Genomic DNA, 12,081 nt, shown 5'->3' on the forward strand with positions numbered 1-12,081 from the left:
AACCGCGTTCAAATCCGTTGAGTAGTTTTGAAGTTATAACGTACCAGACAGACAGATAGACGAAAATTGCAAAAAATATTTTTTTGGTTTCTATTACCCTTCTTTAATTGCCTCCTGTCAGGTTTTTGGAAAAATATTTAATGTACAGACATTCGATTTTTACTGTCTTATTATATGTATAGATTACATTCGTTTAATAACGATGTTTCATGTACATTGTTATAATAATTTAAGGTTTAAGAAAAAATTTGAATGTCGGACGTCTAAGATTGTAAATAACATAAAAAATAATAATAGATAATTAAGTATTCTATCATTCTTAAAACCAACGTGAACAAAGTTTTAATGTCGTAGGGTGGTTCCGTTCTTAATTATATTAAATCATTTAAGACTAGATATATTTTTGAACATATGTGTTGTAACTTTTCACAGAAAAACATAACTAGGTATAGTATTGGGGTATTTATGTTTTATAAATTGATTTTAAATAACTTTCTTTTAAAGGGTTCAAAAACAAACGTTTATGATATGAGAGTAAATTTATTAAAAATTATATTGGATTGAAACGTAACAGAACACGTTTTATTTGAGGAAATACATGTATTGGCGCTGTTTGAAGCCACACGAAATCACCATGATTGAAAAGTAACCAAGGAACCACTGCATAATCGGCCACGTTCGGTAATTGACGTTTTAATAGATCAACATTGCTCAGGGTTGAAATAGGATCATTCCTAGCCGCTATCAAAGCCACTGGCATCGTGACTCTCCTCAGCGGGTACAATGGCGGACTTGTGGAATTGTACATTAACATGTTTATATCGTTTCCGAAATCGTAACGTCGGAATATTCTGCTGTTACTTAATTGAGTAAAATGTAAAGAATCTCTCCAAGAGGTTCCAGCAGGATAGTGGTAGAGAAATATACGTAGAAAACTTTGATCAAATGTGAACGGGTCGAAGCCTAAGATTGGATATAATATTTGGTTTAAGCAAAACTGATAACTTATAAAGTTCTGTGGGCAGAAAGTTCTGAGGAACATGGTCGAGACACTGTCGTATCCAAAAAATTCATTCACCTGTATATTTGCACTCGCTAGTATTTTGTATACCACGGGAAGTGAATTTAATATGGTTTGAAAAGGGAGAGGTAAATCTCTTAGATAGACCACGGGCGCAAGAGCTATGACAACATTAACCTTGGAGTTGTACTCCGGTCTCGTGGAACCCAGTACGAAAAAGATGGTATTTCCTCGTGAGTGGCCGATTGCTGTGAGGCTCGGAGTTCCTGTCTCATTTAAAACTCTATCTATGATAGCTGGAAGGTCGTAATATCCCATTTCATGAAAAGTGAAGCTCCAATAACTGCTATCTCTATTTGGATCGAGATCCCGATGTCTTCGTGAGTATCTGTTGCCTCTGCAGTTACCGAACCATAGGTCGTAGCCGGAATTAGCTAAAGCGATCCCCAACGAATCATTTCCTCTCAATAAAAAAGTATCCGCTGTGTCCAGAAGACCGTGCATAAGAAGAACAGGTAATTTGCTTCTACCAGGAATGTGGAAGAGTGTAAGGATGTAGCCATCTTCCGTGGTCACCTGGTGCCGTACCGCTGGGTGGCCATACTTTGTTGCTAGACCCATGAAGTCCAGCCTTGCGTCCTCTTCCAGCAGTAAATCGTTTTTTCCCAGAATAATATCACTTTGCAAAACAGTTGCCACAACTGAAAATATGAAGAATACAGTAAGTTTCATGGTTACTATTGCCAAAATTGCAAGACGGTGGAAACGTGTATAGCTACATTAGAATCTTTAATACAAGTGCTAATAATACTACTTCTATGTTATTTAAATGTTCCGTGTTCTTTATTATGACTTTTCTTTTACATGACATCGAAATTAGCTGGCGAGTAATTATAAGTCCTTATCGCGTTTTTTCTAATTTTGTCGCCAAAATACTCTCATTGGTCTATTTTTTTTCTTTATTAAACAACGATGTTCATCTATATTCAACATAAATTATTTTAAAATCAGCTTTTAAAGACTCGTCAAATTTAGTGTCAGTTAATTTTCTTAGAATTTTTTTAGTTTTCTTTTAATAATAATATCAGGATATTTACTATAGAGACACTGAGTAGAACACTGAATTAGGATATACAAGCAGAGTAAAGTTATACTTAAGCATATAGTTGTTTATTAGATCAGTTATCTTACCGAAAACTTTTTAAATATAAAGACGTTAGTCATCCAGACTCTTACGACTACCTCGTTATTGTTGTATTAATGTTATTTATTGATTAAATTAAATATTCTTTAAAAAAAAACTGTAGGTTTTTTGTTATTTCCCCCACAATGATAATGTAATTTTTGTAACAATTTTTTAAGAAAACTGATCCCCAAACGCCTACAATAAAAAATAGATACACCGCTTATTGGGACCCCAAAACTTTGAACCATTCATCATCCAACGGAAAAGATTGTATTGCCAGTGTTTGTTGCAACATAGGAAAAGGCTCAGAAAGCATCAGCGATCGCAGATTCAGTATTCAGGACATGTGAAGAGGACTGATTTAGTGGATAGAAAGTATGTATACAAAATAAATAATCCATTCCAAAAGAATGCCGACGAATCGTGTCATTACGGAGGCTTCAAGGAGAAAGAAGTCCTTGCGAGCAACGACATGACACCAGACATATTCTAGTATTGCAATTAGAAAAAAGTGTATACAGTAATAAACACAACGTCACCCTAAGTGACGGAAGTCTAAAATTTAATACTATTTCTTCAGAGCCACAACAAAACAGTTGTGGCCTATATAAAAACGAAGGTGGTACACAGCTATGTCAATTACTAGATTTGACTTGACTTGATCCTCTTCGAAAACCTACCAGGTCTCTTAATTACAAAAGACAACAACTTCTGATTTTTGAAATTATGTTAAAGAGCCTCTGATATTGGTATTTTTATAAACAGTCTGTGTTATTGGTATTTGTTATACGCTTCCAAAGATGTCCCAAGTTCCAATCATGTCATCACTCACACGGGTGCTAGCCCTCGTAAGCCAAATTATGCCTATTATTAAGCCGAATTTGGAAGCTTATGTCGAAAAAGTATATATTTGTCTTCTTTAACCTAATCTTAGCAGCAAACCAAAAAAGATAAGAGATTTGGATGGTGATCCGTTACAGACAATTAGTAGAGACAACTTGAGTCAAAATGAAAGGACCCCATCTCATATTGGACGTAAAACTGTCCTCCGTAGATAGATTGATCCATATTCAACTGCAACACTGCTCATACTTTTAAAATTATTTTAAGTTTATTATTTGGCGTCCGGAATATTTTTATCGCCGGAATATTTATTTCTTTCAAGGGCCCTATAGAGTCCAGACTACGTGACACTGTAGGAATGTAGTGTGTACCTTTTTGCTACCAATAACTAATAACAATTAAAGCCTTGTCTTTATTAGGTTTAATTTGTAAAAAGTGTTGTAATTTATAATGTGTCGTTCATTAGTTTTTTATCAGGTGAAGACATTTTATTTACCAAGAGTAAAGGTTCATACAAAAACATAACATCATAAACTCTTTATTTAATAAATTTTATTAACACAATTCTAGAACTACTAATTAATTCAAGAGAAAATCAGGGAAAAAGAAAATTAAGCATCTAATAAAATTGGATTTAAAATCAATTGTCCTACGAGCAACAGATGCAACATCACGGAAATAGTGACTCGGCGAATCTTCGGTCTGAACGCATGTTGGCTGTTGTAGACCCCGGATGAACTTTGCTCTCAGAAAGGTTGCTTGAAGGAACACAGCTTCAGGTAGCAGACAACAGTGGTGCCTTAAACAGGGTAACGTAAAGTTTACAAGTAAAACGTTAGAAATTAACAAGATTTTTGTAAAATGTAATGTTGAATGATCGTCAGCATGTTCGTGTCACTGATATTCGTTTATTGCAATATAAATGGAATATAAATATTTTGTTTTTTTTTAATGAAATTGACTTATGAATTTTTTCATTATGTATTTTTATATATGTATATATATGACATGACGGGCAAAATCACCCGGTCAACCAACATAATATTTTACATAGGCATATATTTTTGTTAGATACCCTTCCTCCACTTCAGTTGACGGCGATTCTTCGGTAACAGTTTGGAACTGACGTTGTTGCTGAGCGCCGTCACCCACTTCTTGATGCCTACATCCTTCAGACCGGCGAGTTCAGACCAGCTCGGATACTTGGCTTCGACTTTCGGAGATGGGCTAATCAAGAGATTTGATTTTTTAATTAAATTTCAAAATCCACATGAAGGACTATATCGCTGTAAAGTATTCTGTACTTTTAAAATCAATACTTAAAAGCAATGAATTTATCGAAATTACAAAAACACACTTTTGTTCTTAAAGTCACATTTGGTAACACTGATACCTTTTCCTAGCTTTTATTTGTATCGATCCAAACAACAGCGTGATAAGCACGAGTTTAAGTTATCCCATTCAATAACCTACATTAATATTATATACGGGAAGATGTATAAATGAAAACTACGAACGCTCAGTATGTTGTGTGGCGCTTCAAACGTGGGGTAAGCAGTTTCCAGGTTTTAATTATCGTATTAACGTAAGCACATGAAGGCGAAACTGAAAATTGTATGTGTTTAGTTCATGATCGTCATCAGCTTATTGGTGCCCGCTACTGAGCAAAGGCGTCTTCTCACATGGAGAAAGTTAGAGCATTAATCACCACGCTTGCTTAAGGCGGATTTGTGATTTCAAATTTTTAATTTGAAATTGTAAGTCCAGGTTTCCTTAAGGAATTTTCTGTCACCGTCTGCCAGTGGTGTCTTAATACTTTTAGAAAGTACATATAACTCGGAAAAAATTACATTGGTATTTGCCAGGTTTCGAATCCGCACCCTCGTGTACGAGAGGCGAGCCTTAACCTCCAGAGCTAGATCTAGACTACCCCGACGAGTGTTTAGTTTGGAGGTGAAAACTCGTGGGATGGGATTCGACGATTAGCGTCATTATATAATATAATTCTTTCTTTATAATTGACTTTTTAAAATGAAACTTTACTGAAAAGGAATAATATATTTTTTAGAATATATAAGACAGTACATTTGATTAGAAATATAAAAAACTTTGTAAGGTAAAAAAGTATTTTAAAAATAAAAACTACCTTTATACAACTCGATATTATTATATATATGATGTTGTAGGACCCAAAACTCTATAGGAATCTTATTTTTTTTTATGTTCTCTTGTTTTTTATTTAACTGAAGTAACGTCTAATAAAATTGTTAATACGAAGAACCAGTTTAAAATAATTATCAATAATTATATATCAGCATGTTATATGTACATTTACGATAACACAGGAAGGTAGGTAGGTACAAGGAAATTGACTACAACAATATAAATTGTTTTTTGCGATTGGTGTCACTCCTTTTTATGAATAAGTTTTTGTCGATCAATACTTTAATTACATTGCAGAAACTCTAACTCTTTCTTGTCTCTGCTCATAGTCTGTCTTAATATTTTAACAATTCGTCTTAGATCACCAATAAACCTGATAAAACGTAAAAATGTTTTTTTTAATAACGGTCAGCATAAGTCATCAGGATTGGAGTATTTTCGTTTGTATTAGAATCACACAAAATCTATTGGATCTATTCACAAACGACTTCAGTGATAGAGAGATGTATTTAATGCAGGAAAAATTACTGTTTACTAATAATTAATGTAAATTTACAACCACTGTATACCTATCTACAGGAGAATACGTTTTATAAGTATATAAAAATACCGTCTGTCCTCGGCATCAGTGAGCCTCTCAGTGTATTCCATCATGTTCTCCATCAGACTTTTTCTGGGATCCTCTCCAGCACGTCCGAGGTCTTCGTACTCAGCCACTGGATAAATTGTGTTCTCATTCTCAACCTGTGTTTAAAGGTAAATATTTTTTATTCAAAATCTAAACAACAAAATATAACAAATGATGTTCTTAAAATTCAGAATAGAATTTTGGGCTTCCTATGTGATCGATCAATTGTTTACGAATTACATTAAATTGGAAAATCAACGGATTTTTTAATCTTTTTTTTTTCTAAAGAATTTAATATATTTTTATAGTAATCAAGACAAACTTTATAAGTTGATATTTATTTAAATATATATGTTTTATGTAGGAAATATAATTTTCTTTTCATTACCTTGATTGATGCTTTGCCCACCTTATATTCAGAATCATTGTCTAGACTGGTCTTGTCGAAGTACGAATCAGTGGCAGCAGACGACACGAGGAGACTCAATAATACAACAGCACAAGCTGAGGAAAACCTTGACCTGGACAATAAGAATAATGTTTACCGAATATTGTAAGAATAACGAACAAACGAGATAAAAGTGACTCATCCCAGCCTTACATTTAATTTAATATTTATGAAAAGACAACAGCGAGGAGTTAGAAACATCTACGTGATGTGAAACTGATATCAGAAATTTGATTTTATTTCTAGAAAAATAACGATACGACTTTCCAAATAGCATTTAAATTCATCTATCTTCCTTAAGCTAATGGAAAAAAAGAAACCTTTTGTATGAGAATAAAAAAGATATTAGAATTACTATTATAAGTTTGTCAAAGAACATAAAGAATTGAAATTAAAAAATTAAAATATGTCTGTTAATTCATTATTATACTTATATTCACTACTGTGGTTTTACAAAACTACTGATGATTTTTTTATTTTTTCCGACAAAATATCAGTATGTGTTGAAACCTAACTGCTCTGTATACTTTACTTGAAGATTTATGTAAATTTAAATTCATTAAAATATTATCGTTCATTATATCTCGTTCTTAATACTGTTGCGTTTTGCTCCAGACTCCAGAGAGGCAGAAACTAACGCTGGGTTTAAAAGCGTTGGAAATAGATGAGGGACAATAACACTGCACATTATTTATTTATAGGGGACAATAAATAGGAGGTAACCTTTACTTGTTTTACCTCAACTGTCGTTACCTGCGTGTACATTAACATGTTTCTAATATTTTATAAAGTCTACAACTAAAGAGAAAACAAAATTACTTTATATATTCACAACTTATTACATTTGTTACAAATACCAAAACATGTTTTAAAAAAATGGTGCTTTATTTAACTTCTTTCTTTAATGGATTTCAAAACAAATTATGAAAAGCAAACTTATAAAATAAAAGAGAATTTGTTAAAAAATATATTGGATTGAAACGAAACAAAACACGTTTTATTTGAGGAAATAAATGTATTGGCGCTGTTCGAAGCCACACAAAATCACCATGATTGAAAAGTAACCACGGAACCACTGCATAATCGGCCACGTTCGGTAATTGACGTTTTAATAGATCAACATTGCTCAGGGTTGAAATAGGATCATTCCTAGCCGCTATCAAAGCCACTGGCATCGTGACTCTCCCCAGCGGGTACAATGGCGGACTTGTGGAATTGTACATTAACATGTTTATATCGTTTCCGAAATCGTAACGTCGGAATATTCTGCTGTTACTTAATTGAGTAAAATGTAAAGAATCTCTCCAAGAGGTTCCAGCAGGATAGTGGTAGAGAAATATACGTAGAAAACTTTGATCAAATGTGAACGGGTCGAAGCCTAATAGTGGATATAATATTTGGTTTAAGCAAAACTGATAATTATAAAGTTCTGTGGGCAGAAAGTTCTGAGGAACATGGTCGAGACACTGTCGTATCCAAAAAATTCATTCACCTGTATATTTGCACTCGCTAGTATTTTGTATAACACGGGAAGTGAATTTAAAATGGTTTGAAAAGGGAGAGGTAAATCTTTTAGATAGACCACGGCCGCAAGAGCTATGACAACATTAACCTTGGAGTTGTACTCCGGTCTCGTGGAACCCAGAACGAAAAAGATGGTATTTCCTCGTGAGTGGCCGATTGCTGTGAGGCTCGGAGTTCCTGTCTCATTTAAAACTCTATCTATGATAGCTGGAAGGTCGTAATATCCCATTTCATGAAAAGTGAAGCTCCAATAACTGCTATCTCTATTTGGATCGAGATCCCGATGTCTTCGTGAGTATCTGTTGCCTCTGCAGTTACCGAACCATAGGTCGTAGCCGGAATTAGCTAAAGCGATCCCCAACGAATCATTTCCTCTCAATAAAAAAGTATCTGCTGTGTCCAGAAGACCGTGCATAAGAAGAACAGGTAATTTGCTTCTACCAGGAATGTGGAAGAGTGTAAGAATGTAGCCATCGGCCGTGGTCACCTGGTGCCGTACCGCTGGGTGGCCATACTTTGTTGCTAGACCCATGAAATCCAATCTTGCGTCCTCTTCCAGCAGTAAATCGTTTTTTTCCAGAATAATATCACTTTGCAAAACAGTTGCTACAACTTATAATGTGAAGTATACAGTTGGTTTCATGGTTACTATTGACAAAATAGCAAGACGGTGGGAACGTGTATAGCTACATTAAAAAAATTTAAATGTTCCGTGTTCTTTGATATGACTTTTCTTTTACATGACATCCAATTTAGCAGCATTTCATTACAATTTTCATCGCTTTGTTTGCCAAATGATGAGTTTAAATTGCCTAATGGTCTATTTTTTATTATTGAAGGCGTAAGTTGAACTGTTTTCCCAACACTTTAAACATAAACAAACACAAACAATATAAACACTCTATTCATATAGAAAATTAATAGAGTTGGAAGTCTCATTTATATATGTACATATTTTTTTAAAACATATCTCTAATATCGTTTTGTATCTTAAGGAAACCTTTAAAATTTTGATTTTTATTTCAGGCTTCTTGAGATATTAAAATTGTGAAAAAGGTTTCCAAATCCTGTCATTCACCTTTATAATGAAGGCGGAAAAATACTAATACCTTACCTTACCTTAAGCCTTAAATTAAAACTGGTTGCTATTAATGTGTTTGTTTTGCGATTATTATATAGCATTTAAAAACTTTTACAGGTATCATTATCATTCGTTAGTCTATAACCTTACTCCTGATATTAGCGGTGATCATAGTCAGAGATTTTTTTGTATGAAGCTCTATCTGAAACACTAAAATAATTACTCTGTCCACTCAAACAAGTTTCTTTAAAATATATTAAAATCAATTTTATTAAAAGGAACATACAAAAATTTACTGTAATGTTATGGTATTACATAACAATTATTAATTATTATCTTAAAAACGCATTAGTTGGTCCAAATGTTCTTGGTGATATTGTGTAGTGAACTATTCTTGATATAGTTAATAGTGGCTATTTGTCAGTTGTCACAAAGGTCGACGACAAAAATCTGAATACTCGATTTCCTTAGGAATGTTCGAGATGCTAAGAAGAACTTTTAAATAAATGGTCCCACATTAAATTTGATAAAAAAAAGTCTAAACAAAAAAAGTCATATTCTAGTAAAGAATTTAACTAAACCGTCTTATAAATCTGCTTGCCATTGAAGAATACATATACGAACCATCAAACAAACATATATAATGATTACAAACCTCCTTTTTACTTCAAGACATCAATTTGGATGAAGCATAGGTACGTGCATTTAGAAAACTACGCGCTAATTTAATGCAACATTGTGTATGATTTTCCCACGGATATTTTATTTCACTCTAATTTTTTCTGAACCAAGGAACTGTTTTATACTTATAATAAGTTTAACATAAATTCTTCATTGATTATTATCAATAATTTACAAATTGTACGGATTGGTTGTGCATCAATCGATGTTAGATGAAGGTCTTGAGAAGAATGAAACTGCAGGCTCAACATGCCTGCAGCTTCAACAAATAAGTAATAAAGTATAATTATTTATGAAATATATTTAATTTTAATGTAATTCAATTTAAACTCGAAAGCAATATATGTGAGTTACATTAAGTAACGTTCAGATGAGCCGCCATATAATGCACTTTTTCGATCGAAGTTCAAGGCTACGTCGAAGTATTTATATGGGATCAATACTCGATGTGTATATATCAGTACAGACAACGACTAGATATATATTTCAAATTACATACATACCTGATGTTCCACATCCTGGTTTTATCTCGTTTATGATTTAAATCACTCCGTCAGCTTCGCTACAAGTCTACTGTTGACCTTCGTAGCGAGCACAGTATTTATACCGGGGATGGGAGGTGGGCGGAAAGCTTTGGTGTAGCTGCTCACATCTCATGCTATATAAATATTATACAAAAAATAATAATGTAATATTAATTTGCATTCCTTTCGTCTTTAATACTGCTAACTTATTAAGTTATAAATTTAAAAATATCGGCCTCATTCCAACTAAACGCTATAAGAGTAATATTGATTCCAGAAACATCTGTTTTCGTAAAACAACGCAGAATGTACCAGACAACATTTAATTTTAAAATAATAATAGTAACAAAATTGGCAAATTATAATATACGAAAAAAAAATCCATTTACTAAAAAAGGTTCCACTAACAATATATTAATACAAATTACATGTATTTTTAAGAGCTGTGGATAAACTTATATTTAAACTTGCTTGACTGAATTGGTTAATCTTTTAATTAAAATTGAGTTAACTTTTCCTTTAAACGTCAGGTAAGTGGCCTTTGTGCACTCAGGTCTTAGATCTCTTATGTGTAATTCTCTCTCTGTTTCCTTTTAAATCCTAAGTAAGATACCATAAATTATGACGACGGTCTTTTAGAAACTTCCCTATGTATCATTATTTGCAAGTGTAATGGAACAACAAATCGTAGAATGAAGAATCGTAGAAATGAATATATGTATGTAACCTAGAAATAGGTACTGAATGAATAATTTCACTAACTTTTTTCACGTAAACTTTCTCTCAAAATTAAAGTGAGCTGAGTTGAATTATGGATCCCCAGTTTTTGTCAAGGTAATGTAACGTTTGTCTTATCGCCAGTGGACCGTCCCTAATTAACCCGGGCCACACTGGCGCTCCAGCTCATTCTGACGATGGAAAAGTCTAGAACCAGATTCGATCTTTGTTAAAATTTAGTCTAATATATTTAAATATACTAGCTGTTTAGAATTAGTTTGCTTGAAATATATTATATTTACGTGCTGTGTTTTCCAGTTTTAATAAAATATATCTTATTAGCTTATTTTTAAGCGATCCTGTAATCGAAACTAAATAAAAGGCACTTACGAAATAAACTTAATCTCTTTACAGATATTTAGTTCACTTACTCGTAGTATTTTTAATAAGGTAAGGTAGCTGTACTGAAACTCAATTAGCTAAGCTTTAATAACGTTTAGCAATTAACTCTTAACATACCTTTTATTGTATATATTAATGAGAAACCCCGAAATATACATCCCTGTACAGTGTATAGGAACCAAGTCAAGTGTTCGTAGGTATTCAGCAAATAGTAACTAATTATCAAAACAATGTCAACTAATTCCGACGATCGAGAATATTCCACTTTATAAGTCCTGCGAGACTGAAAATTTCTACGACATACCATCATATTTTTGACGTTATTTATTTACTTATAGAGTTTATAGTCGCGCTTCGAATCGTTACGAGATGAAGGGAAACTTATAAATAATTTCGTGCAGATAAACTTAAGTAGGTACTAAAAAATTAAATAATTAAAATATTTTTTTGAATCAGTATGTAGCCTCCTGACACTTCCCGTTTGTTGTCTATTAAAGATAAGTATGGGTTGAGTCTAGCCGAGTGCAATACACCAGGCTCTTCGTGGTGTCGTGTGCTTGATTACGGAGGGTAGCGGGGCACAAGGACGGATGCTCCACTGGCTTTCCGCAGTTAGTAGGATAGTAGGGTAATAGGGTAGTAGGGTAATAGGGTAGTAGGGTAATAGGGTAGTAAGGTAATAGGGTAGTAGGGTAATAGGGTAATAGGGTAGTAGGGTAGTAGGGTAATAGGGTAGTAAGATATTAGGGTAGTTATTCTATGACAAGCTGCCCGAACAACTGTGTATGATCCTAGGATGACTCCGTCGTACTGGTTAGCGAATGGACGAGAAGCCACGATAGCGATCTCTGTTGGGATTCGGG

At 33.4% G+C, this 12,081-nt stretch overlaps 2 protein-coding genes across 3 annotated transcripts; both read right to left on the reverse strand.

Moving 5' to 3' along the window:
• Positions 1-550: 550 nt before the first annotated feature.
• LOC116770123 (lipase 1-like) lies at positions 551-1,804 on the reverse strand. Its single transcript, XM_061527996.1, has one exon. The coding sequence runs from the start codon at positions 1,751-1,753 to the stop codon at positions 551-553; it is 1,203 nt and encodes a 400-aa protein (XP_061383980.1). The 5' UTR covers positions 1,754-1,804.
• Positions 1,805-3,572: 1,768 nt separating this feature from the next.
• Positions 3,573-10,204, reverse strand: LOC133320234 (uncharacterized). Of its 2 annotated transcripts, none has more exons than XM_061527986.1 (5): positions 10,079-10,204; positions 6,251-6,362; positions 5,824-5,957; positions 4,126-4,277; positions 3,573-3,849 (listed from the first exon to the last, which is right to left on the reverse strand). In XM_061527986.1, the coding sequence occupies exons 1-5, from the start codon at positions 10,090-10,092 to the stop codon at positions 3,797-3,799; spliced, it is 465 nt and encodes a 154-aa protein (XP_061383970.1). In that variant the 5' UTR covers positions 10,093-10,204; the 3' UTR covers positions 3,573-3,796. The 2 variants fall into 2 exon arrangements, with proteins under 2 accessions (XP_061383970.1, XP_061383969.1); XM_061527985.1 differs by having other exon boundaries at positions 6,230-6,362.
• Between the last annotated feature and the right edge of the window lie 1,877 nt (positions 10,205-12,081).

The sequence above is a fragment of the Danaus plexippus genome (genome assembly GCF_018135715.1).
Source record: "Danaus plexippus chromosome 13 unlocalized genomic scaffold, MEX_DaPlex mxdp_40, whole genome shotgun sequence".
NCBI classification, from domain to species: domain Eukaryota; kingdom Metazoa; phylum Arthropoda; class Insecta; order Lepidoptera; family Nymphalidae; genus Danaus; species Danaus plexippus.

Bases quoted from the DNA above. Each gene is read 5' to 3' on its own strand.
- LOC116770123 (XM_061527996.1), bottom strand. From the start codon at position 1,753: ATGAAACTTACTGTATTCTTCATATTTTCAGTTGTGGCAACTGTTTTG.
- LOC133320234 (XM_061527985.1), bottom strand. The intron at 4,278-5,823 runs GTATTTTTATAT...TCTCTTGATTAG, and splicing joins ACTGATGCCGAGGACAGACG to CCCATCTCCGAAAGTCGAAG. The intron at 3,850-4,125 runs GTATCTAACAAA...ACCCTGTTTAAG, and splicing joins TCAACTGAAGTGGAGGAAGG to GCACCACTGTTGTCTGCTAC.